General features: G+C 38.7%; 1 protein-coding gene across 4 annotated transcripts in view; it reads left to right on the top strand.

Moving 5' to 3' along the window:
• The window catches only part of NFX1 (nuclear transcription factor, X-box binding 1), a 57196-nt gene that overhangs the window by 6020 nt on the left and 23801 nt on the right, over nucleotides 1–27375 (top strand). For all 4 annotated transcript variants that reach the window (XM_010967373.3, XM_010967374.3, XM_045504672.2 and 1 more), the window contains exons 3-11: nucleotides 4985–5143; nucleotides 6428–6505; nucleotides 10076–10181; nucleotides 12431–12502; nucleotides 14173–14312; nucleotides 16824–16923; nucleotides 17007–17224; nucleotides 22550–22647; nucleotides 25848–25878. In XM_010967373.3, coding sequence (XP_010965675.1) covers nucleotides 4985–5143; nucleotides 6428–6505; nucleotides 10076–10181; nucleotides 12431–12502; nucleotides 14173–14312; nucleotides 16824–16923; nucleotides 17007–17224; nucleotides 22550–22647; nucleotides 25848–25878 — 1002 coding nt within the window. The remainder of the gene's footprint in view (nucleotides 1–4984; nucleotides 5144–6427; nucleotides 6506–10075; nucleotides 10182–12430; nucleotides 12503–14172; nucleotides 14313–16823; nucleotides 16924–17006; nucleotides 17225–22549; nucleotides 22648–25847; nucleotides 25879–27375) is intronic.

The raw sequence follows: 27375 nt of genomic DNA, 5'->3' as shown, positions 1-27375 counted from the left end.
TAGGTTAAGATTGTGGATTAGCTGAGTTTTCTACTCAGTTCTCATAGGACTTAAATTTGGCCAGGGATGCAATCTCATCTGAGGTGTGGGGTCTTCTTTGATGCTCACTGGTTGTTGGTAGGATTTAGTTCCTTATGAGTGTAGAATTTCTTTTTTTTAATTCAAGTATAGTGAGTTACATGTGTCAGTTTCTGGTGTACAACACTGTCCCAGTCATGCCTATACATACATATATTCGTTTTTATATCCTTTTTCATTAAGGTTATGTATTGCAAGATATTGAATACTTATGAGTATAGGATTGAGCTCCCCATTTTCTTGCTGGCTCTTGGCTCAGAGTCACTCTTAGCAATTCCTTACAATGTGGCCTTCTCCACAGCATGGTAGTTTGCTTCTTCAAGGCCTACAGGGAAGCATCTGCCCCAGATTCTTTACATCTGTCTGATTTCTGTCTCTGAGCACTAGACTTATAAAAGGGCTCACTTGATTAGATCAAGTCCACCCATACTCAGGAGATTATATAGGGCATGCACACCAGGAGGTAGGAATCTTGGAGTCCACGTTAGAGTTCTGCATAACAAATCACTCTTGGTCTCACATCCCAACATATTTTTGAGAACACTTTGTTCATATTTACTGAGGAAATACTGTGTGCGAAGTACTGTTCTAGGTAATAGGAATACAGCATTGATGGGATTTACATTCTAGTAGGAAAGACAGGATGAAAGCACTTACATATTTAATATGTCAGGTGGTGTTAAGAGCTCAAAAGAAATGTAAAGCAGGTTAAGAGGACAGTGACAGGGGCACTAGTTTACATAGGTTGGTCTCTTTAATGAGAGATTTAAACAGAGACCAGAAGGAAGTGCAGAAGTGCACCATGGGGCTCCCTGAAGAAGAATGTTTCAGGCAGAAGGAGAAGCAAGTTTAGATTGAAGTGAGATGGGGGCATTGTGAGCAATGAAGAAATAGGCAGGAGGTCAGAGAAATCACAGGGGCTGGATCACATGAGGCTCTTAGATTTGGTTCTTAAGTAAGAAAATGAGAAGCAGCTGGAAGGTTTTGGGGAAAAGATGGCATGATCTTACAAACATTCTAAAATGATCACTCAGCCTATTGTGTGGAGAACAGGCTCTCTGGAAGAGTTACTACCTGTTGCAGTAATTCAGGTAGTTGAAGGAAACTTGAATTAGGGTAGCAGTGGTGGAAGAGGTAAGAATCAGATACTGCATGTATTTGGAAGGTAACACTGACAGGATTTGCAGATAGAATGGATGTTGGATGCAAGAGAATGAGAGGAGTCAAGAATGAAGCCAAGAGTGTTGTGCCCGAGCAAGCGGAAGACTAGACTTGTGCACTGGAGCAGTAATGCCTGGGAGAGGAAATGGTGGTGTTTGTTTTTAAAACTTTTAGTTTGGTGTAATTTTAGATTTATAGAAAGATTACAAAGATAGTACAGAGAATTCCCATACATCCTTTACCCAGCTTCCTCTAATGTTAACATCTTATGTAACCAACTCTGGTTCTTTGTCAGATCTAAGAAATTGACATTGTTATGATAGTATTAACTAAATTTCAGGCTTTATTTGCATTTCACCAGTCTTTCTGCTAATGTTCTTTTTCTGCTCCAGGATCCAGTCTAGGATACCACCTTGCGTTTAGTCAGCATATGTCCTTAGTCTCCTCTGATCTGTGACAATTTTAGTCTCTCTTTTTTGGAAAAGGTGTTTTCATGTATGTTTTGCTTTGTGTCCTCCTTGTTCAGGAAGGATCAAGGATTTGATTAAATTTGTTAAATTTGAGTTGCCTTAATCAGACTACCAAATAGATATGTTAAGTAGGGAATTGGATATAAAATTCAGGGAAGAGATCTGGACTGGAGATTAAATTTGGGAATTGTCAGTCAGTCTAGAGATGGTGTTTAATAGGCTAGGAGACGTCATGTAAGGTGTGAGTGTAGTTAGAGAAGAAAAGATTGAGGATGGAGCCTTCCTAGGCTTGGCTGGAAGATGGGTTTCCAGCAAAGGACATGGAAGAGAGTAGCAACTAAACTAGGAAGTGGAATTTTCTAAACATCAAATAAAAGAACTCAAGGAGGAGTGAGTGATCAGTTGTGCTCAATGCTATTGATAGGAACAGAAGGATGACAACTGCGTATTGACTGTTGGATTTGGCAGTGTGAGGGTTATTGGTCTTCATAACAGCAGTTTTGGTGGAGTGGTGGGGGTGAAAGCTTGACTGGAATGGAAGGAGGATTACCCCAAATAGGTCTCCATGGCTGTTTGAGAGTGGGCTTTGCTTACTCTCACTCTGCACTGAAAGAACCTATCATGGCCCCAGTTCTTCCAGACTGTCTGGATCCCTCCTTCTGTGATAACAACCCCCCCCCCCGCCGCCATATCCTTAATTTGTTTCTGCTGTACTCCTGCTCGTAATGGACCTGTGGCCTTCTCTCAGTTCACCACTTTCCCTACAACCTCTCAGAGCCTACTTTTTTCTCTTATCCCTGTTACCTTAGTTTCTGGAAGCAGGGAAGAATGCACTCCTTCCCCAGTGTCATTTCTGTACCAGTATTCTGCTTTTGTATCAGAATCCCTGCTCCTTTGAAAATAATGCTACATCAGCTTTCATCTCCCGTCACCTTCTGTGTGTCTCCTTATCTTTGTCATCTGTTAGCCTCCAAATCTCACCTGCTATGCCCCAGACACCACTGTAGGAAAAAAATCTCTGCCCTCAAGGAAATATACATTCTGAGTATAGAGTTAGGAAATAAACAATGTAAAATAAGTAAAATATATGCTACAGTAGATAGATTTAAGTAGTGTAGAGAAATAGAATGTTGAGGGAGTTGGTTCCAGTTTTTTAAGTGGGGCTAGGGACTGCCTCATTGAGAAGATGCCATTTTGAGTAAACAACTGAAATGGGAGAAGGACTGAGCTGTGCAGATGCCTAGGGGAAAGTATTCTAGGCAGAGGGAATAGCAAGTTGTAAAGACCTGCCTGCAGGAATTTGCCTGCCACTTTAGGGCTAGGAAGGAGGCCAGTGTCATCTCAGTAGTGACCTAGGGAAAGAGGAATAGCAAGTGAGGATTGGGAGGTGATGAAGGCCACTGTAAGGACTTTGGTTTTACAGGCATGTGACGTAGGAACCATTGGCAAATGCTGAGCAGAAGAGTGCGTCACCTAATTTGCATTTTGATGGGCTCCCTCTGGCTACTGTGGTGAGGATAGACTGAAGTAGGCAAGGGCAGAAGTAGAAAGGCTAGTTAGGAGGCCATTGTAATAATCCAGGTGAGTGGATCGTGGCTTAGACCAGAGTGTTAGCAGCAGAGGTTGGATTCTGGATATATTTTGAAGGTAGAGCCAGCAGGGACGAGAGCAGTAGCCTTTGGAAAGGGCTTAGCGGTAATTTGTAGGTTATTCAAAGTTGATGGCTGTCACCACATAACTAAATGTATGGGAATCCTAGTGGTCAGATTTCACTGTGACTGTATTTAGAAACATCACATATAAAACAATATTTATTAACAAGCAATAAACTTAATAAACAGTAAAACAGAAAGACAATCTTCAGGGTAAAAATCAAAACAAGAATTAATCCTAGTGTTCTTGAGTGCGTTCTATACTTCACTTACCTTTCTGTGTCTTTTACTTCTAACTTGGTTCTGTTCTGCAGTGGTCAATAGGCATTTTCTATAAAATTCACTGCAAGTATAATTCTTGCAGACTATTCCTTTGCCCCAGTCAGCCTTTTATATATAGATGGCTCAAACACAATCACACTCTCTAATGAGCTCTCTCTTAGCTAACTTACCCCTCCAGAATCTCCCACATATAACATATAACTGATAGGAAATATAATTAACTTTCTTATTCAGAAATGTTAACCTACTTTTAAGAAAGAATCTTAAGTCTGATTCCTCAGTTTTTATAATAGAATTCAATTTTATGATATGTTCATGTCTATCTAAAGCAGGTGGGTTTCCCTTTAAATAGCCCCTCAAAGTATCTTTATTCCAGGCTTTCCCCAGTGGGAAAGAGCTATCCCAGAAACCTTACTGACGCCTGAAACTTTCAAAGGAGAGAGGTTATGGAACAGATGAGATGATACTCACTCCTTCATCCATTCATTTGGTAGATAATACTGAGCACCTGGTATATACCAGGCATTGGTAATACTACAGTGAGCAAGGCAGACAAGGCCCTGGTCCTGCCTCCCAGAGCTTGCAGACTTGGTGTTCTGTATTTCTTTTGGCATTGAATTGGACAAACAAAGTAATCTTAGAAAGCTAATATTATGGAATGATTAAAATATGAGCCTTTGAGTCAGGTAACAATGAGTTTGAATTTTGATTTTTAGAATTCTAGCTATATAATCTTGATTTAACCACTTTCAGTCTCAGTTTCTTCATCTGTAAAATGGTACCTCAGTCTGGTAACCCTACCATGGGGCTGTGTTAGGCGCCAAGCCTATCTTTGTTGAATGAATCAACTAAAGACTTTCAGGGCATCTCCTAGAACCATCTCACCGCCATAGATTGTTGGAACCTGTCCAAGATTAGGTTTCTTGCACCTGACCACTGCAGCTTCACGAGCCCCACCCTAGCCTGAGTCCATAGATGTGGTAGATTCAGAGCCTCCCAGAGTCACAGAGGGCAAAGCAAGGCACTGCAGCACGTTGCTTCTGTGAATGCTCAAGCCATGTGTCATGAGGGGCATTTGGCTACTCTGATTGGATCCTGGGCAGTTTATTAAGAATGTTTCCTCAATTGTGGGAATCCCCACCAGAATGTCTACTTTTTAAGTCATCTACCTCACATATTCCTGCCCCTTCCAAGCCTCAAACTCTAAACAACCACCTTACTCAGAATCAGACGTCCCTTAAAACATCTACATTTGATTCTTCTCTCAAATGCCTTGCTGGTTCTTGGTTGACTACAGTAAAGAATGTTTTCCTGTGTTTATCTGTTTTGGTTTTTGAACAGGTTCTCTAATTGAACAGCTAACTACAGAAAAATATGAGTGCATGGTGTGCTGTGAATTGGTTCGTGTCACAGCCCCAGTGTGGAGTTGTCAGAGCTGTTACCACGTGTTTCATTTGAACTGCATAAAGAAATGGGCAAGGTCTCCAGCATCTCAAGCAGGTCAGTCATTTCTCTCTTCTGCATATTTGTTCTCCCATTTTTGATATGTTCGGGTTTTAAACTTAGCTTTAAAAATACTATTTAATTCCTCTTGAATATTTTATCTGCAGGGAAAGCATGTTGCCCTGATAACATTCCGAATGGTCATTATTAAGCTGTAAATCTTTTTTGGGGGGAGGGGCTAGTAATTAGATTTATTTGTTTATTTGTTTTTAAAGGAAGTACTGGGGATTGAACCCAGGACTATGCATGCTAAGCATGCGCTCTATGCCTTGAGCTATAGCCTCCCCCTATTAAGCTATAAATCTTAAATTAACCAGCTAAACGTAACAATATTAAAATATTTCTAGGGTACAACATTATCAGTCATTTTTAATGAAAATGGTAGCTTTTATCCAAATAGCAACTCTAGAAAACAATTTTTTTTGCTTGAGGTATGGTTGATGTACAATATTATGTAAGTTTCAGGTGTACAACTAGTGATTCACAATTTTTAAAGGTTATATTTCATTTATAATTATGAAATATTGGTTATACTTCCTGTGTTGTACTACGTATGTACTATATATCATTTTAGCTTATTTATTTGAAAACATTTCTTGTATAGTTTGCTTTAGAAAATTTATAGAAAGCAATTGTTTACTTTACCCTTAGGATGTTGAAGTTGTTTTGCTTTTAACAGATCTTCTCCATAGTATTTTGTGGGCTTTTCCCAAAGTGTACTAACATTTATAGATAGTGCAAGTGTTGCCAACAATATACTTTCTGAACTGTGGCTCTTCCAATTTAAGACACCTGGATTTTCCTATGTGTACTCAAATATTTCATCCTATTTCTTTTCAAACCAACATTCAGATCATGTTTACTTTGGTATTAAAAATAATAGAACATCCTCCCACAAAGTGAAATGCTAATTATATGAAGTGATGGAGGTGTTAACTAACCTAAAGTGGGAATCATATTGTAATATATAGTTGTATCAAATCAACACTTTGTGTACCTTAAACTTATACATGTCATATGTTAATTATATCTCAATTTTAAAAAATAGAACAAAATGGGTACCCACTTTATTCACAATATCTTGAAGTCCTTAGAAGCCTAAATGCAGTATTTAAGCAAAGCATTCAGTATTGTGAATTTGTTTCTTAAATGTCTGATATCCTTAACATAGAAATTACTACCACAGCTTCAATATTACGGCTTCCTGTAGATTTAATTTTTTTTAGTTACATGTGCTTTTGTAAGGAAATTATTTTGATTTCTTCTCATTTTTCTTGACAGATGGCCAGAGTGGTTGGAGGTGCCCTGCATGTCAGAATGTTTCTGCCCATGTTCCTAATACCTATACTTGTTTCTGTGGTGAGTTTTTTGTGTACGCTGGTGTCTCTTCCACTTTGTGCATTGTATCTCAGCTCCCAGCCCAGGAAAGGTGGTGTACTGGGCATGTTTTAGAAGTTACTAATAAGACCTCAAAGCTACAGAAGTCTACAAGACATATGCGTGTGGTCTGTTGCACAGCTAGAGTCACAGGCCTTCGTGTGCTTGGCAGATTGTTCTGGAGATGGGCCTTCTCATCATGCCCACCAGGTCTCCTTGGCTGGAGCTTTAGGTCAGAGCTGACCAGATGGCAGAGGCAGGTACAGACATGGGCTTCTTCTCACCCCTAACTGTAACAGCTTTGAAACTCCAGATTTGAGCAGCATGAGTAAAGAATAATGGTGAAGTGCACTTTATTTTAATCCAAGAAATCAGTCGTTGGTCTTTTTAATAAAAAGAGATTTTCTTTAAACCAGCATTACAAACTCAGTTCTCTTGCTCTCCCTCTTTATGGAATACTTCTTCCTGTTTTTGAATAGCTCAGTTCTTCCATGTGTTAGGAAAACAACTTTCCGTGATCCAGATGCTCATCCCTGCTGCTAACCTATTTCTTGCATGTCCTTTTTTTCCCGTCTTTCCTGCCTGTCTTTTAATGGCTAACCTTCGCCCTCTGGTTGTTGATTTTTCAGGTTTTGTTTTTTAACCGTTTGTTTCCCTCCTTGAACCATTGCATTTTTGCTTCTGTCCTCATTACCTCACTGAAACTATATTCAGAAGTCATCAATATCCCTTTCCAGACCAAATCCAGGGCTGATTTATAATTCCTTAACCTTTTTGGCTGCACAATAGCCCCTGTTGCTTTGACCATTCCCCTCTTGAAATGACAAGCTCTTTCTGTTTCTTTCTCCATGTTGTCTTTGTTTTTCTAACTAATTTGTTCATACTTCTCCTTTCCCATTTCTAAACTGGCAGCTTTCACCAAGAGTCAATCATTAACCATCAACAGTTTAACTTTGAACTCAATTATCTTTTTGAATTCAACTATATACAGTGTTCTTCTCCTTCTTGTCTTTAAATCTTCATCTACTGTATCATTTAAGGTCTGACCCCAAATATCCTCTTCTAAAAGAAGCTTCCCTTTCTTATCTCCTCTCTCACTTTGGCCACTATTATCCAGAATCTGCTGGTGTCTTATTGCCAAAATCTGAACCTTAATAGATACTCAATTAGTATTAGCTGAAGAAATGAATGTTCCTGAATATGCTACTGGAAAGGCAGCATGAAACTGGAAGCAAGAGATCAATTGAAAGTTGGATAAATAGGACCAATGCCAAGGATTAATTACCTTATTTTAAAGGACTTTTAAACATAAAGCACCACAATGAAATTAAAAATCTTGTTAAAGCCTTCAACTGACTAATTGAATATGAGACCCCAAGAAGGTAGAAGAATGTAGAGTGAAGGTCAAGGTGACTGAACGAGGTAGAATGGTATGGGAATACAAATAATGGCCTTATTCTACCTGAGGGCTTTGCCTCACTCTGCTCTTCAAGACCTTTAGTTTAATACACTTATTGAAAACTTATTAATATACCAGTCACCATGAAGAAACAGAAGGGAATGAGACTGTTTATTGAGTTCCCAGAGTTCATGCTCTAAGATTTAAGACACAGTTAACTTGATGTTCTACTAGAAATAACAAAGTCTGGGAGCTCTTTGAGGTGAGTGTGATCTGGCTAGATGATTAAGGGAACCCTTCATGAAAAAGAATTGAATTGGTCTTGAAAACTAGGTTTAAAATCAAGAAAGCTTAGGATCTCTTGAGAGAAGAGGAAGTCACCCATTTATGGAACCCAGGATCTATGAAGATGGAGGAGTAGGAGATGACTGGAGAGGTAGGACTGGCTCCTTGGTGCCAGACCTAGACATTGGGAATTCATTTGTCTGGCTGTGGGAAGCCACTGAGGGCATCAACGTGCTTCTTTATGAAGATTAGTCTGGTGACAGTGAGTAGAGTATTTTGGGACCTAAGCAGTTTGGGGACTTAAAATAACCCAGATGAAGAAGAATAAAAGTCTGTTATGGGTTTTAAAGTGGGACAGAAAAGGAAGGTATACAAGATTTCAAAGGTAAACAGGAATCAACATCAATGGGAAAGGAAAGAACCCAAATGTGGCTCCAGAATTTTATGCTTTTGGAATGGTAATACCAAGAACAGAAAAGGGCAGGTCAAGAGAACCAGGTTTGTTGGTGACAGTGAGTTCAGTTTAGAAATGTGAGTTGGAGAAGTAAGACATCTAGTGAGAGATGTTCTACATGGAGTTAGGGATATTTGAAGAAAGGTCAAGGTTTAAGGATGATAGCCACAGTTGAGAGCAGTAGATGAAAGGATAAGGAGTGAAAATGCAGAACCTTGGCAGATGAAGAGGGAAAAAAACATCATTTAGAGTCAGGGAAAAGAGGTGGAGTCAGGGAAAGATGGTAGGGGAAAACTAGGGCACCGTACTGGGACAAGAAAGCACATAGGTAGGGAAGCTTTTCTGATAGTCTAAGATGAGGTTCTGCCAGTAGAGAGGCAAGAGCAGGCATAGAGGGGAAGGTGAAGTGAGATACAGTATGTAGGAAAATTGACAAGATTTGGTGATTAAAATATGGAAAGAAAAAGGAGGATAGCTCTAGTTTTGAGTTTGTATGATTCTGACAGTGATGCTGTCACTAATAGAAATAGGGAACCCTGAAGAGGGTGGGGTTTAATAGGGAAGATGCTAACTTTTACTGTAGTTAGAGGGAATCTGAAGTGACTGTAAAACCCCAAGCACAGATGTCCACTAGACAGTTGGACATACAGGACTGAAACTGAGGATTCAGGGCAATGCAGAAAATGCAGATTTTGGAATCATTTGCTTTTAGGTGTGTTGAACCTCACTGCACAAATGAATTTCTGAAAGAGACAGGCGAGAGAGAAAAGCAGAGGCCAGGGACTGGGAACAGGCTTCATTTAGGATGTAAGTTGCCCAAGTGAATTCCTCAAGGGCAAGGAGTCCTACACCCTGGTTTTACTCTTCCTGCCCCTGTGCTAAGTTCATGGAAGATGCTTACTGAAGATTATGCAGTGATGGTGATTATAAAATTTTAGCCCTTTTATGCCTACATTATAGCTTTCGTATAGGCGAGTTCCTACTCTACAGGAGACTTAACCTTTCCATCTCTTATTGCTTCTTTCCCCCATTGCTCTTACCTTATTCTCTCTTTCTGATCTTTACAGTAGATATTCCCGTATCAATTCAAAGACTCATTTACAGAAGACTTACCTTGCAGGCTTTTTAAAAACTTAGATTAAATGTATCCATTAGTCAAAGTGGCACTTTCATAAGTAAAAATGACTTTTTATTTGTCTTTTCCTGGTAATCCAGAATTTATCATGCTCAGTGAAGTTTTGATAAGTAGTGTTACATTCAACTTTTTATTTTAGGATGTGAGATAATGTGTTTGGTTGAACTAATGAAAACCACACTGATGTTTCTTGCTGTCTGGCTTTATTGTATTATCTCATTAATGTCTAGGATTCAGTTGAAGTTTGTACCATTGACTCTGTAATCTGATATGTTTTAGGCAAGGTAAAGAATCCTGAATGGAGCAGAAATGAAATTCCACATAGTTGTGGTGAGGTCTGTAGAAAGAAACAGCCTGGCCAGGACTGCCCACATTCCTGTAACCTGTAAGTTGGAACGCTAGAACCCTGGGGATTTCTGGTGAACATGCTTTGCTTGTGGCTCTAGTTAGCATGTAACAGGACTGGGTGAACGACAGTGTGGTATTCTTACTGAGCACTTGCTCTGTGCCAGCTACTCTACAAAAGTTGACTCTTTGAATCCTTACTACAGGCCAGTGATGTATAGATATTTATCATCTGCATTTTACACATGAGGAGAGAAGTGCTCAATAATACAGTTGATCAGTTACAAATAGCAAATATCTACAGGCTTTGACTTCAAAGGTTTAATTCCTAGGTTCATCTCTTAACGGTTATGTGATGTTGGACAAATTACTCCTCTGAGCCTCAGTTTCTGGACTTGTAAGATAATAACGATATGATCAAAAAACAGTTACAGATTTCTATGAATATTTATCTAAGACACTAAAGAGACTCGGTACAGAGAGTTGGTATACTTAAGAGACTGTGGTAAGTGGCCAAAAATTGGTAACACTTGCTTTTATTACCCAAATCTAAGAGTAAAACAGACATCAGAGTGTTATACTTGCCTCTGCTGTTATCTGGCTTCTGCATGGAACAAGGCTTGGACCAGAAGTCTTGTGATCAAGAGTGGGGGTGGTGCTGGGGAGTAGCAGCATGGGGAGAGCTGTTCAGACTGGGCTGCCATCTGCTGGGCAGTCAGCACGCCTTCCCCCTTCCTTTGACCGCTTCCATAGGTCAGAACCCAGGGACTCATCTATTTAAACTGTTCCTTCCCTTAGTGGGCATTTTAAGTAAATTTTAGTGAGGAGAAATTAATCCTCTGCTTGAATTATCTTTTCAAAGCCTTCAGCAGAAATGGGCCCCTGTCATGACTACCAGAGAACACAAAATGTGATGCAGATCAGGTGGTCATTCATTTAGGAAGCATTTTTAAAACACCAACACGCAGTCTCCACCTTAGAGTGATTGAATCAGAGTCTCCTGAGGATGGGTCAGAGCCTTTGTAGTTGTAAAAGCTTTCCAGGTGATTCTAATGTGTAGCCAGTGTTGCAAACCACTGTTGTAAAGGTTATGGGATACTGGGGTTAAGTTCAGGCCTCAGGGCTACTTGTAATAACCTGGAATCATCCACACCTGACCAGTAGTTTATCTATCAGTCTAAAGTTATTTAAATATGCAACCATGAAAATAGCTTTACCTGAAAGGGTTGAGGCATATCATGTGAAATATAACTATTAAATAATGATACTCATCTTTAAAGAAGCATACTTAAACTTATGTCTCCTGTGGGTTCTGCCTGTCAAAATGGGTCACCTTGACACATGTTCCTGGATTGTTTTCACTGTTTAAAGAGTCATTATAACTGATTTAGGACTCACACAAAAAAATCCAACCAGACCACTTTATAGGCATACCTGGTTTTTATAGCATATTCTATTACCCACTTGATTAATTAGACTTGGCTCTGATTGGCTTTTAATTCCCCAAGGATTGTGATTGTAGCTGCCCCTGCAGCCCCCCAAAAAAGTTTTCATAGAAATTTCCAAATTGTTTTAAGTATTTTTTTACAGATGTGCAGTTTACCGGGGGTATCTGCTTTGAAGAGAGCAGTATTTATTTGTAAATATAATTCCATTTTGTGATTTTTTTTTTCTTTGGTCTCTTTATATCATAGCTCATATAAAAAGCATTCTCTTCAGAGGCCTAATTCTGACCTGTAGCATATCACTAAGCCCAGCTCTTTCCATGAGTCCCTTTCCCTTTTGTTACTTAGCAGCATGCCTCCCCTCATGTTACCCTCCTTTTCAGTGTTCTTGTTGTTAGCTCATCACCTGGTTATCACTTCTCTGGTGAGAAAATCTCTGTACTTCTCACGGACCTAGCAGATTTGAGCTTTATTACTGTGCTCAGATTCTGATCCTCTAAAGGACTCCATTGGCTGGCAAGCTCTTTTTGTCCCTGCACACTGCTAAGTGGGCCAAGACCATATTTGGAAATATTATCTTTGACTGTCAGACCCAAACAAAACCAATATTTTGACTTGGACTTTACTTTTCTGGTTAAATAGTCTAAGATGATAATGCTGTCAATTATTTCAATATAAAAGTGTTGTATCTTTGTTTAAATAGTTTAATAATCAACTTTAGACAAATACTAAAACATTTCATAGTAAGTTTGTTTGTGGCCATGTTAGGGCCCAGTTGGGGCAGCTTTTTGAAAAGGTCTGGATACATGGGTATGATTTATTCATCACAGGATTTCTTTTTCAGTCTCTGCCATCCTGGACCTTGCCCACCCTGCCCTGCCTTTATGACTAAAACATGTGAATGTGGTCGGACCAGGTAAAGTTAGAATTGTACTCCAAAGAAGACTTATGTTTCCATACTGATGATTTATGTATGAATTTCTAAAATAAAAGATCAGTAGGTAGGTGCAAATAGTATTTATTTACCACCATTAATAAGTGGTAGGTGTAAATAGTACTTTTCTGTCAATAATAATTTCCTGTCCTGCCTTAATCCTGTTTTGCAGTCTTATAAGTGATTAAAAAGTTATATCATAGTGAGATTACCCATTTCAGGCCAAATACCAAGGTGATAGGGACTTTCTTCTTAACCTCTCTAGTGGGTGAAAGAACCAGGAATTGAACCCAGGCCTGCTAAGGTCCAGAAGGCAGAGACCACTTATCTATGCCTAGCATAGTGTCTAGTGTCCAGGAAGTTTTCAGTGAATATCGTTGAATGAAATAATTAGTAGCCCTCTGATCCCGCTCTGTTTTCATTACAGTACAAGTTCTGCTTCATCAGTGCAAGGATCACTGATAGCTGTGGAGTGCCTCTGAGGCCCAGTTAAGACCATAAATGGTTTCTGAACCATAAGACAAGATGGGATCATGCAGATTTTCAGTGATAATAAGCATTTTTAATTTTTTAATGTTTTTGAATTGAAGTATAGTTGATTTACAATGTTATATTAGTTTCTGATACACAGCATAGTGACTCAGTTATTTATACACACACACACACACGTTCTTTTTCTCTTGATAAGACCTTATCCATAGCATTTTTTTAAATGTTTACTGAACTTATAAAGATAACAGTGTGGTCTGAGAGTCACGTACAAAGACTCTGAGTCAGAAAGACCAGGTCAGATTTGGGCTCTGCCACTAACTAGTTTGTTGACCTGGGCAAGTTGCTTGCTCTTGCTGAGCCTCATTTTTCTTACCATAGATAGAAATACTGGTGTCTTCTTCAAGGAGTTGATGTTGGCTGTGATGCTGATCACTGGAAACTGATAATCTATGTAAATAATAGTGACTTTTTAAAACAAAATATTAGTTAAAGTGGGAGTAGGGGATAGGATAAAACTCTTTGTGGGAGAGTAGACTCCAAGCTCTAAACCATTACCCTGGAAAGAAACCTGAAAGCATTTGTCTAAGAGCACTGGCCTCACATCCTTCTCTAGCTAATCAGTCAGCAAAATCAGGAAGTTTATTAGAATAAAGCCAGAATAATTTCCCTATGCTGAATCAAAGTTACATACAGTATGTTCTTAAGTATTATAGCTGTAAAATGCCAGAGTGCCAGGTCCCAGGAGGGTGCCATTGTGCTTTCATTCCAGGAATGTTCATTATAACTACACTTCCAACCTCCCTATCTGCATCTGTGAGATACTGTGGGAGCTCCAGTCTCCTGCATACTGCTTCAACTCAGAGAAGAAATCACATGTAACAAATTCATTGAAATAGCCTTCAGTTCCTCACTGGTCAGAAAATAGGGGAGAGAGAAAGGCAGAATGAGAAATAAGGAAAGCAAAGGAGAGAAAAGAGAAAAGAGTGGAGAAAGGAAGAGTAATTGAGGAAATGACTGGAGGAGGGAAACCGGAAAAGTAGGGGAAGCGGGGCCAAGAGAAAGGTTTAGTAGGTTTTGGAGGAAAATTAGATTAGCTGTCAAATAGGAACTCAATATCCAACATTAGACTAATGCTGTCTTTACATCTGCTATTTTTACAGGCACACAGTTCGCTGTGGTCAGGCTGTCTCAGTCCACTGTTCTAACCCTTGTGAGAATGTTTTGAACTGTGGTCAGCACCACTGTGCTGAGCTGTGCCATGGGGGTCAATGCCAGCCTTGCCGTATCATATTGAACCAGGGTAAGTGGTGGGCACACCAGCCAGCAGTACTTGGGTACTTTTCTGGAACCTTATTTATGGTTGTCTCGATGACATGGATTTGTTTCAAGCCTGAAGTCACAAAGAGTCTATTAGGTCTGGTACCTTGGGTAGAAAGAATTGTATATATATGAATGGTTAGATAGTTTTTATTATTCTAGTTACACAGTAGTAGTGTAGGTCATTGACCTATAGAATTTGGACAATAGAGTTTAAAATTTGGACAATAGAGTTTAAAATAGAGTTTAAAAGTAACTGCTTGGGAAATTTCTTTAACTACTTGAAAAGGACCCAGAAAGGCCAAAATAATCTTGGAAAAGAATAAAGATGAAAGAACTGATTTTAAGACTTAGACTTTTTATCAAGTTTTACTCGGGTGTGATACTATTGATTTATGTTAGCACTTAACAATAAGAAATAGCCCTATGAAGTGTTTTGTGATGTATGCTGTAAGGATTTTTTATGTAGGGCACTATGCCATATATCATTCAGTGTTCTCTTTATGGGTCCTCTTCAGAGAAATTCCTGTCTGGTCTTAGTTTCAAGAATAGTCACTTTTCCTCAAAGACTATCAATCTCTTTTTATCTTATGAAGCCTGTATAACTGACCGAATGTTTGTCTTTATAGTGCGTATTTCTTAGCAATGATTCATTCTATTTCCCTACCATTGTTTTTCTTTTTACATCTTTTAATTTATGTTCTCTTGATTTATTTCATATGTCCTTATATGCTGCCTCAAATCCATTTTGAGATAAGGCAGGTTAAGTATATGTTGGCACTTTGGGCTTAGCAGTACAGGTTGTGGTGTGGAAGAGTCCCTTTGATCTGGACCACTTTTGGCTCTTGATACATATTGAGCTTTTACTCAGCTAAATCACCCAAGTCTTTTTTGTCGAATTTGCATGAATCTCAGTCTCTTTCTTTCTGTTTTTGTGTACATAGCTGATTTTTCAAAACCAGTTGAAGACTTTTTGTTTGTCCATATTAAATGTCTAGCAAAGTATTTTGACCATCAGTATAGTTTATTTATCTTCTTGAACTGTAATTCTCTTAGGAGTACTTTCAGCCCTATCTAGAGGTTTAATAAGCATTTCTGGGTCTTCATTCATGTGTTGATTTAAAATGCTGAACAGATTCAGGCTGACAACAGAGACCTTCCTGCAGACTGTCTTTGGTTCCTTAATAATCTTTAACTAGCAGCAACTCCACTCAACTCTTCTGTCACAAGTTCATATTTCTGTCTCATGCCTAAGCATAGTAGAGTTGTTTTAGTATTATACTCAAATTATCTCCTGATTGATCAGGGGCTTCACTTTGTTTTTATTGTCACAATTTTTCTGACCCTTGATTTTTTTGATTCATAGCTGTCTTATACCTCTGTGGGGGGAAAAAAAAGCCTCTGTTCTATTTGAGCAGAAACTTAGCAAATGAAAGCTTGCTCACAGAGGCTCCCAATTGCTAGGATTTATTTAACAATTCATTTATTTCACCAATGGTGATTGCACCAGTAGTGATTGCATTTCCTGCATCTATATTAATTCATATAATAAGTCTTTATTAAATAAGTTTTAGAACAGGAGATGAAACTGCACATGTACTTACTGGAATATTAAATGTTTATTTTAAAAATCAAGATTCTTGAGTCTTTAGTGACAGTTTTCATTATAGACTGAAAATGTAAAGTGACACTTACCAGAAAAATTATGTAAGCTGATGAAAAATAGTCCTTATGAGACTTTGTTACATACTAATTTGTCAGAAAGTAACTCCTTAAACATAACATGTATTTGTTGCCAATCTGAAGAAATAAAGCACCCTATTATTCCTTGAACACACAGAAAAATCTAAAGATGTTAGACTGGGTTCTCTATCTAGAAAGTATAAGTCTCAAGTTATTTGAAACACTTTTTACTCATTGTCAATACTCAGACATGATTACTTCAAATTTAATGTAGTAGAATACAATTAATACGGATTTTATATTGTGCTAATTTCTAAATATCTTATTTAGCAACAGAGACTTTTTCCGAGCATTTTATGTGAATCCCAGGGTATAAAGTATTAAATCTATGCCGCCTGGTTGAAGTGAGGATGGGATCCAGTCATCACCTCCTCCATCACTACCACCGGTTTAACTTCTATCTCCTGCAGCATCTGCAGAGGACCCCAGGGACCCCTCGATCCATGGTTTTCAACCACGGCCTTATGGACCACAGAGTAGTCTCTTAACTTAGAGGATTGCTTCACTTTAATGCTCATGTTGGGATGTGCTACAGGGGCACCATGAGATATTGACAAGGCCTTTTTTATTTCTGCTTATGGTAAAGCTCTTCAATGGGTCTTAGAGCTGCTGTATAAGCCACATTTATTTCTGCATCAGGTCTGCTCAACACTAATAAATAGCATTTTCTGTCTTCTTAATAGATTGCTTAGAATATTTTAAGCACCTGTACAGATAACTAATCTTTTGTTTTTGAAATTATGTCCTCAAGTATGCTACTGTGGCAGCACCTCCCGGGATGTGTTATGTGGAACAGACGTAGGAAAGTCTGATGGATTTGGGGACTTTGGCTGTTTAAAGATATGTGGCAAGTAAGGTTTTATGTTTTTCTCAGTTAGAATAAAGCTATATGTTATGCAACAATTATGTAACAGTCTGTTGTTTTTCTTAACAGGGACTTGAAGTGTGGGAACCATACGTGTTCTCAAGTATGCCACCCACAGCCCTGCCAGCCATGCCCACGGCTCCCCCAGCTGGTGCGCTGTTGCCCTTGTGGGCAGACTCCTCTCAGCCAGTTGCTAGAACTTGGAAGTAGTGGTCGGAAAACATGCATGGATCCTGTCCCTTCATGTGGAAAAGTGTGCGGAAAGCCTCTGCCTTGTGGTTCCTTAGGTAACTAGTAGGCACAGAGTTGTTTTTAAAAAAGTGAATGTAAATATTTGGCAGCAGTGACTACTCAGGCAAAGTAGTATATAATTTCAGTTACAGTATCAGAGGTTTTGCTAAATATTATGATCAAATTTGTGTGGGCACTTTTTCTTTCCTCCCCAAAGTATACTCACACTTGCCCTATTGATCTCTCTTTCTAATTCGAGTGTTTTATTGCCAACTCAGGACAGTTTTGGTTGGATACTACTTAGAGGGGTAGGGGATGATTTCTCTTAGTAGCTTATACTAGTATGAGTGCCAGATATCCTTTTACTACTAATTTAGGGTTCAGCAAGTATTTAAAAGCATTTTCATATAATAGAAACATCTTTAAATAATTGGGTGAGATGTTTAAGAACTGAAATTTTAAGTACAATTAAACTTCAGCCATTTGAACCACTCAAGAAGCAAGCTTCTCTACAGCTAAGTTTCCCATCTTGCTGAGGATAACACCTCCTGAGTGTCATTGTAGATGGACATTTTTCTAAAATTTACATTCCCTTCTTCCTTTAGACAGAGGTTACCGAAGATAATTTCTTTCCCCTTGTTTGACCCAGACTCATCATTTCCCAGAACCTCAGCTCTCGTATTACTCTGAGTACAGTAATTCCCTCAGGGCTTGCTGAGGTTTCTCAGATAATTTCCCCGTAGCAATGTACAGGTTGAATTGTTTTCCTTACTTGTTAAAGCTTTTGTTTATTTTTTTTGTCAGTGCTTTTAGTATGCCTATGTGCCTACCTTTAGTGACTCTCCCTTTCTTCTGACTTGGGGCTTCTGATTACTTGGATATAGAAACTAGAAAAACTTTGTTGGAATTAGCTATAAAGTAATAGTCTGAGTTTCTGATTGAGACTTTCTGAGGCAGTCCTTGGGAAATGTACATGTACAGTTTTGAAACGACTTGGCAACTTCTCTCCTGAGTGAGTGTTCAAAAGCTGTGTGTTTAGAAAAATGAAAGTGCATAAATGAGTCTGAGTAAGCAAGGTGTTTCTATAACTAACTGTGGTAAAGGTAGAATCTTCAGGTTTGGTATCCATTTTTTCAGAAAGAAAGATTTCACATTTCTTTCAAGTACAGTAGGAGCATTCTGCCTAATTCCTTTTGTCATTCTGACTTTAAAATTATGTATAGAGGAGAAATGCTCTCTTCTCATATCTTTTTTTTTTCCTTCTCATATCTTAATACATGTTCCAACCACATCAGGAAAATCAATCATCTCTTGCTTCTCTGTGTCTACTGTAAAAATTTATCTTCAGATAAGCTCTGTGAAATAGAGATCAAATGACTTCTAATTCAAGAAGGATGGTAAAAATCTTCCTTCTTCAGAAAGCACGTGGGTCAGTTTTGTAAGAATTTCATATATAATGACTAGAAATCCTATCCTGAGGCTAAGATAGCTTGTTGTCAATGAGAGAAAGAGGAAACGTGAAATGATAATGTAAAGGGACTTGAGCAAGAGAAAGACAGTAGTTATCAGTATGAACAGACCTGGGGATAGGACAAGACCAGGTCTAGAGATTCAAGAGTAACTGCTATACCTTAGCAGAGTTTTAATCATGGAAAACTTTTAAGGAACTAGGGTGAGTTGGATTGAAAAGCTCAAAGACAAGCCCATGGCTAGTGGTAACAGTGGCTCTCATGTTTATTCAGACCTGGCTTATCAGCAGAAAGCTTGTTTAGGCCTTTTAGTATCTCCCCCAGTAGGAAATTTCCATCCTAGGTGCACAGTTTTAGTACAAAATACTAGTTGAAGCTCTGCTTTCAGGATGGTAGCATGAGGAGCTACGTGGACCTACTCCCAGCAAAACAAGCAAAGCGGAGAAAAACTAAAAAAGTAGCCATTTAAAGTCTGGGAATTGCCTACAGGCATACATCAGATAAAGAAATTTTTATTGGAGAAAATCTACTAAAACTGAAGAAGAACAGCAAGAATATGTCTATGTCATCTGAGTCACGCCCTACTCCTTCCCTCCCCGCTCCACCCCAGCTCAGCTCAGCAAAACCTCCATTCATGATGGGTGTTCCCAAGAAGATGGGGCTTCCTCTACCCTTAGCTCCTATGTCAAGTGTCACTTCCTCAGAGGAGTAGACTACCAGTATTTCTCATGCCCTCCAACCCCAAGTTGAAGAGGCTAAATTTCTGATAAGCACAGCTGACAGGTTGGAGGCTTCCTCCCTCCATACAGTCCCTACCCATAGATTGGAGACTGTCCCACTCACAACAGGCAGTACTGGGGTTGCAATAACCCTCACCCCAGCTCACTTGTAGGGCAGAGGTTTCACAATGAGAGAAGCAAATCAAGAAAACCAGAAGCTGCTGTCCTACCCAGCACCCAGAATAGTGGCTGAATGACTTTTCCCAGGGAGAGAGGCAGTCCATAAGGAAAGAGAGCTCCAAAATACTCCCCAAAAGAACTGACGTTAATTTGAAACAGTGTGGGGAAGTTCAGGCCTAAGGGCCATTTAGATAACAGTAGCTCCTCTTCATTAAGAGCAACAAGCTGAACTGCGGGAAAGAGAGAGCTAAGAGGGGGTCAGAATAGACCTCACAGACTTACCTCAAAGACTGCCTCTGTCCAGATTTTATTGGATCAGACTGCTGAACAATTCATGCCTCAGGACATTGTTGAAAATAATAATCAGCGAGCAATTAAGGGAGCCTCAGGACTGAGTGTCATACCAAATGAGACAGACAGCTTAACAGAGATCAGGAAAAGAGACAAAGGGAGCCCTGCTAAAACCATTGTCATCCCAGGGTGACAGTGCACATGCCCAAGGCTGTGCCATCTAAAGAGTGACACCAGTGTCTCAAACTGTAAGAGATACAGGCTTCACTAAAATAACCTAGCCAAGTCACAAAACAAATAAATAAGCAGACAACAACCAAAAAAAACCCCCACAAGCTGTGGGAAGAGGAAGCATTATCTAGAGTTACTGTGAACCCAGAATGTCTAGTTTTCAACAAAAAAATTACAACGTATGCAAAGGGGGAAAAACACAGGTAACAGAAATTTTCTATTTCCTGTTTCAGTTTTCTGTGAAAGTGACCGATGTCAAGTTTAACAAAGACTTTGAGGTAGCCATTATGAATATGTTCAAAGAACTAAAACCATGCTTGAAGAGGTAAAGGAGAGTATAAAGGCAGTGTTTCATTAAATTGAGAATATCAATAAAAAGATAGAAACTATAAAGAAGAACCAAATGGAAAATCTGGAATTGAAAAGTCCAGTAATTAAAATCAAAAATTCATTAAAGGAGCTCAACGGTAGATTTGAGCTGGCAGAAGAAGGGTACAGTAAATGGGAAGATAAGACTTATAGAGATCATATAATCCAAAGAACAAGGGAAAAATGAAGCAAGAAAAAATGAACAGCACCTCAGAGAAATGTGGGACACCTTTAAGCACACAAACATACATATCATGGGAAGACCAGGAAGGGAGAAAGGAGCAGATAAATATTTGAAGAAATAATGATGGAAAGCTTTTCAAATTTATTTAGAGACAATCTACACATCTAAGAAACTCAACAAACTCCAATAGGATAAATTCAAAGAGATCACACCTAGGCACATAGTAAAAATGCTGAAAGCCAAAGACAAGGAGAAAATCTTGAAAACAGCACAAGAAAAATGACACATCGCATACAAGGGAAGCACTGTAAGAGCCACAGCTGACCTCCCAGCAGAAACAATGGCGCGCACTACATCACAACAGAAAGGTAGTGGGATGACCTGTTCGAAGTGCTGAAACGAAAAAATTGTCAGCCAGTAATCTTATAGCCAGCAAAGCTGTCTTTCAAAAATGAGGAAAACGGAGAGTTCATTGCTAGCATTACAGTAAATACTAAAGAGTGGTCTTTAGGCTGATAGCAAGTAAACCCAGATGTAAATTTAAATCCACATTAAAAAAGAGTAAAGGTAATTACATAATTATAAAAAGAAGTATAAATGCATATTTCTTCCTTTCTCAACTGGTTTAAAAAGCAATTTTATAAAATAATATGTATATAAATTGTATTACTAGGCCTATAACATATAGAAACACACCTGACAATACAGCACAAAGGAGGTGAGTAGGATCAAATGTATTGGAGTGAGGAAATGATACCAGACGGTAACTCAGATCTGCAGGAACAAATGAAGAAAACCAGAAGTTTTCTGATTTAAGGAGATAAATATAACCAATTATAAATTTATACTTGCTCTCCTTTCTTTTCTCAATTTCTTTAATAGGTATAACATATAAAGCAACAATTAATAAATTGTATTGTTGAATTTATAACATATATAGATGTGACATGTATAACAGTAATAGCACAAAAGAGAAGAGAGAATAGAGCTATATAGAAATAAGCTTTCTGCATCTCATTGGAATTAGGTTGGTATAAGTCTGAAGTAGATTCTAAGATACATGTGGTAAGCCCTCAAGCAACCATTAAGAAGATAACTCAAAATGTAGTGACAAATACCATTACCAAGGGAAAATGTTACACTAGAAGATACTCACTTAATGCAAAAGAAACCAATAAAGGAGGATTAATATTAACAAAAAAGACGTGAGACATACAGAAAACTAAAGTAAAAATGGCAGACATAAATCCAGTTATATTGATAATAACGTTAATGAGAATGGATTAAACAAAAAAAGCAGAGATTGTCAAACTGAATTTTTTAAAAGGATCCAACTCTATGCTATCTTAAGGAAACAGACTTTAGGATCAAAGATACAATTGGGGTGAAAGTAAAAAGATGGAAAAAATACTAGATAGCAGCCATAGAGAGAGACTATGGATGATCCCTGAGGGGTCTTTGAAGCAGGACTTGTCCTAAAACCTAGCTAACCAGAATGAGTGGCAGGCCACCTACTACCAGACATTCACAGAACTTAGTGAAATTATGGATCATGGTTTCTGATTATGTATGATCCCAAATGATTTTCAGAGTCAAGAGTACTTCAGTAAGTCACTTATGGCTACAATTTTAAGGAGATCTGAGTCTAAAGGTCTAAATAAAGAGTCATAAGATCTATCCTTTGACTTAGGCAGAGCATCTTGTACTCCGTAGCGTATTCCTGTGACTAATGCTGCGGCCCGTCCTTGCTAGAAAAGGCCCAGCCTGCTGGATGAAGGGATGATAGGGGAAGAGGCATTGATGGCATCCTTTTTCCCTTAACTCTGAGGACAGAGTTGCAGGGAACAGAAGTGGAAGACCATTGTGGCTAGTGAATTTAGGAGTCTGAAAATGAGTAGTTGCAATTTTCATCCCCAGCTCTTTTCATTTTTATTAAAGATTTCATTCATACCTGTGAAAAGCTCTGCCATGAAGGAGACTGTGGACCATGCTCTCGCACATCAGTTATTTCCTGCAGATGCTCTTTCAGAACGAAGGTAAATCCTAAACAATGCTAGAGTTGTTGCCACCACTGCCTTTTAAGTTGGTGATTATGGGAGGGAAGGAATCAAAATAACCTCAGGTTTATTCCTATTATACTATGTGTGATTCATTCAATCCAGCCAGTGTATACTGACACCTACTGTGGACCAGTTGTAAGATAGGTATGGAGGGTTCCAGCATTCAAAGCTCAGAGGCCAGTTACAGGCTTAGGGCTCTTATGTATACGAGTAGCTCTACCAAATACAAGTGTGGTAATGCCAGATATCAGAAGAGAGAAACAGTAGCACCACTGCAAGCAGTTAGCTAACCAGGAAGTGAGAGGGAACACAGTCCGCAAGATCACCCTCACTGCTGACACTCACTGCAAGAGTTTAGACAGTTGCTCAATTAGGACAGCCACATGACCACCCTCACCTCTGATACCAGCTACAATCCAGTGGTTCCCCAAGACCACCCTCAAGTTTTGATAATTTGCTAGAAGGACTCATGGAACTTATTGAAAACTCATGATTACAGTTGATTACAGAGAAAGAATACAGATTAAAATCAACCAAAGGAAGAAGCACATAGGGCAGAATGTGAGAAAGTACAAAATACAAAGCTTCCAGTTGTCCTCTCACCATGCAGTTGAAACAGCGTTGTTTTCTCAGCACCCATGTGTGACTGTGTGCGTGGATTATTGCCAACCAGGGAAGCTCACCCACCTAAGCCTGGGTATTCAGTTTTTATTGGGGCTCTGTCATGTAGCCATGGTTGACTGCCTGTGTTGCTGATCTCACTCTCTAGAAGTCCACTAATACTGTGTGACCCAGAGCCCACACCCTAAGTCACATCATTGGTCTTCCTCGTGTGGCCAGCCTGTACCCTGAGTCATATTAGACTATCTGGTGACCCAAGGCCCCAGGCAAATAATGACCCTCTTATCAAGCATGATATTCCAGGGGTTTAGAGATTACCTCCTAGAAGCCGATGGAAAAGTCGAGACCTCTCTTCGGATAATGCTAATTCTTCACTGTACAACTCTTTCATCAATTTCTACTTTCTCCCTGGGACAATCTTTATTGGACTATGTGTTATAGAAAAGGGTCATCTTACCATTTTGGAATTTAGTGCCCATTCTTGTGTCTGTAACTAGAAGAGGAAAGGAAGCTTTCCTGTAGAAGTCTTTGGGTAATCCAACTTGTGGAACATACAGAATATTGATCTGTCCTGCTCTCTGACCTACTTCTGGTCATTTCAGTGTGTATCAGCACCTGTCCCAGCAGAGCACAGGCCGGGTAGAGAGAATTCTGAGTAGTTGGTTCTGTTTGTTAAATACAGCCCAAGGTCTGGGTAGCAGCTGACTTAAATGATTCTGAGGATATACTCCATAAATTTGGAGCTAGCTTAATAGGTAAGCTTCAGAATTAAAGGAAAAGAGTATCAGAATAGTGCAATTTATGTGTGACAAAAGTTGTATGAGGATATGTAGAGTTTTTTCCTGAAAGAAATCACAGAATACATGGGGAAGTAAAGGTATTTTGAATGTCAGGTACAGGACCACTTTATGCTTTGTAAATACTGACTTGAAGACTGTGTGAGATACGATGATTCAGTAATCGTAAATTTAATAAAACCTAGAGGTGTTCTTTGTGAACAAGAATTACAAACAGGGTTGGGACCTACAGGCTAGAATTGACTACTGTCAATTGGCTTCTTTCTCCCTGGCAATCCCATTTTCTGTCTTCTGTCTCTGTGTTTTTTTGCTTCTCATTCACTCTCTATCCTCACTCCCTCTAATAGTGGGCCCCATGGCTGAAAAACTATGTGTCAATTGAATTTTTGCAAATAGAAGTCTTATTCTAAAATTGCTGGAGGAGCTCACTATCAGTATGAATTCTGTTAAACAGTTTGACAAAGTGAAAGATGTTTTTGAGACACTTGATAATCACCTAATTATTCAGCCAGATTTTTCATAAAATGTCTTTTATGGAATGAGCTTTTCCATGGAAGTGAGGTTTCTAAATAAACAAAACTTACATCTTAAAGCTTCAAAGATTGTTCTCTTGTAATCATTGGTGGGAATCTTTGAGAAATGTATGCTGTATCTTACTACCTCTTAACAGAGCATACTGTATTTAAGGTTTTTTTTATTGGTAATTCATATTTATTATAAGGATTTATGGGACCTCTGCCTTTCCCTGCAGTTGAAGATTCCACTCCAGCTTGTCATTTCTTTTGTACAGTCCAGTGTTTGCACTAGCTGGAGCACTCACTCAAGCAGTTTCATGAGTCACGTTTGCTTTATATCTCTAGAGCATATGGGGAGTTTTTTCATATGATTGAACCCAGCCAGCTTATTTAATTATCTAAAACATCTTTCTCGCCAAGAAGCTGCTCTTTCTTAGACATCTTCATGTCTGTTATCAACTCTAGCACCTGCCCCTTTCTTTTCAGTGTCATTTTCACTAAGAAGAAATGTTTTTTATCATTTTGCTTATTTCTGAGTACATGGCAACCTATACATGACATCAAAGCCAAATTCAGGTGTAGATGCCAAGCCGCCAGCCAGGCTGAGTCTCTCTCAAGTGCCTCACTCACTCTCCACATAGCAGCCTCACCACACATTGTTCAGGCACATGTGTCAGCAAAATTACATGCGATAGACCTTTGGGGCCATTCACACGTAATTGAAACCATGAAAGTAGAATTTCAAAGGCCAGAGGACTTCTGTATTCCACTTTGCTGCAGTTCAACAGCATTGTCAGGGTGCCCTTGAGTGTGTAGAGCTGTTTGCCCCTGCATTAAATGGTACCCGATTGTTACATATTTTCAATTCTTTCCTCTGCTTTTCATGGCTTTTTCTGTCTGTACCCTTGCCAGACAGTTATTTCTCTTTGCTTTGTGTACCTTTAGCAGTCCTTCTTTTCATTCAGATTTTATAATACCTAATCTGCTGAGTTTGGAGGCCAGTCCACAAAGAATGTTACAGTTATGTTTGCATGAAAAATCATTAGACCTAGGGCCCTGTTGTGAGTAAAGCATATTAATACAGAGATGGAACTAATCTCGCTCCAGGTAGGTGAAGGTGGTGAATAAGCGACTGCCAGAGAGCACGATATTTGGGATATGCTTGTTACATTTAGCATTATACTACAGTTGTATTGTTTCTTTTATTCCTGAAGTAGTTATTAATCCTTTTTTTTTTCCATAGGAGCTTCCATGTACCAGTCTCAAAAGTGAAGGTATGACTGGAAAGGGGCTTGAGGGAACTTTCTGGGGTAAAGTTTTACATCTTGATGGGGGATGGGTTATGTATCTGTCAAAATTCAGTGGAGGTACACTTAAGATTTGTGCACTTAATTGTATGTAATTTTTTGCCTCAAAATAAAAAAAACATGAATTGAATTCTAGTTAATGAAATGCTGAAAAATATAAGGAAAATGTATTCATGTGTGTAGTTTACTTTGAAAAGCATCCAAAATTAAGATAAACTGATGGGTGGATAGAAGAATGGATAGTTATGTGAAGAAGTAATTAATGGTAGAATCTAGGTAGTGGGCACATATAGGTGTTCACTGTAAATTTGTTTCAACTTTTTTTATGTTTGAAAATTTTCATAATAAAATGTTGGTACAGAAAGGGAAGGTAAATGACATCTAATGAAACAAAATTTTTACAAACTGACTCTGATGCTTGATCCCCTTAAGGCTTGGTAGGACCATTGGATACGTGGAACAGGGCAGCCTTCTTAACCTTGAGGCATAGAATAGTGTCTCTTCCTTTGTCCTTGATCCTGATATTCCACTTTATTATGGTTCCATCCCTGCTTTGCTAACCATTACATAGTCTTTGTTTAAACTGCTTTAAAACCATTTTGGAAAAGTGATAGAAGATAAACTTGTACAAAATAAAAGCTCTTATTCTGGTCAAGAAGAAAGCTATTATTATATAGGATGCTCCTGGCTACATGTATCTAAAAACCCAAGGAAAGGTGACTTGAGCTATAAGAGGGTTTACCGTCTCTCATGACGGGAAGTCTGGAGGAAGAACAAGTCCAAGGTTGGTTAGTTCCAAACCCAATGATTCCAGGACTCCAGTTCAGCTTCCTGCAGTTTTCTTGGTTTTCCCCTCATGGGTATAACTTAGCTACAGCAGTTTCACACATTGAGTTCTCTCACAACAGCATCTAAAGGAAAGAAAGGAAGATTCTTAATCTTCTCTTCCTTCTGTATAGCACAGGGAACTATATTGTATGTCTTGTAGTAACCTATAATGAAAAGGAATATGAAAACAAGTATATGGATGTATATGTATGACTGAAACATTATGCTGTACACCAGAAATTAACACATTGTAAACTGACTATATGTCAGTCGAAAAAAAAAAAAAAAACAGCAGGGAAAACAGTCCTGAAAGACCTTCAATACACTTTGTATCACATGCTCCTGCCTAAACCCTTCACTAACAAGGGGAATGAAATTACCATGAAAGGCTAGCCTATTCAGTATTTACCCCTGGAACTGAGGAGCACATGGGTGCCCAATATCTGGACAGAAGTAGGGATCTGTTAGCCTGAAAAAGGTAGAGAATGGCTGAATATCTGCCTTAAATATATGAATATTTGACATAACCAGAAAATATCTTCTCAAAACCACAGTCAAAATTTTGGTTATTAAATACATAATTTGAAAAACTTACAACATTAATATAATTTTAAAGTAAAAAAAATTAATTAAACA

Source organism: Camelus bactrianus, chromosome 4, assembly GCF_048773025.1.
Source record: "Camelus bactrianus isolate YW-2024 breed Bactrian camel chromosome 4, ASM4877302v1, whole genome shotgun sequence".
NCBI classification, from domain to species: domain Eukaryota; kingdom Metazoa; phylum Chordata; class Mammalia; order Artiodactyla; family Camelidae; genus Camelus; species Camelus bactrianus.
This window is presented reverse-complemented; position numbering and strand designations above follow the sequence as displayed.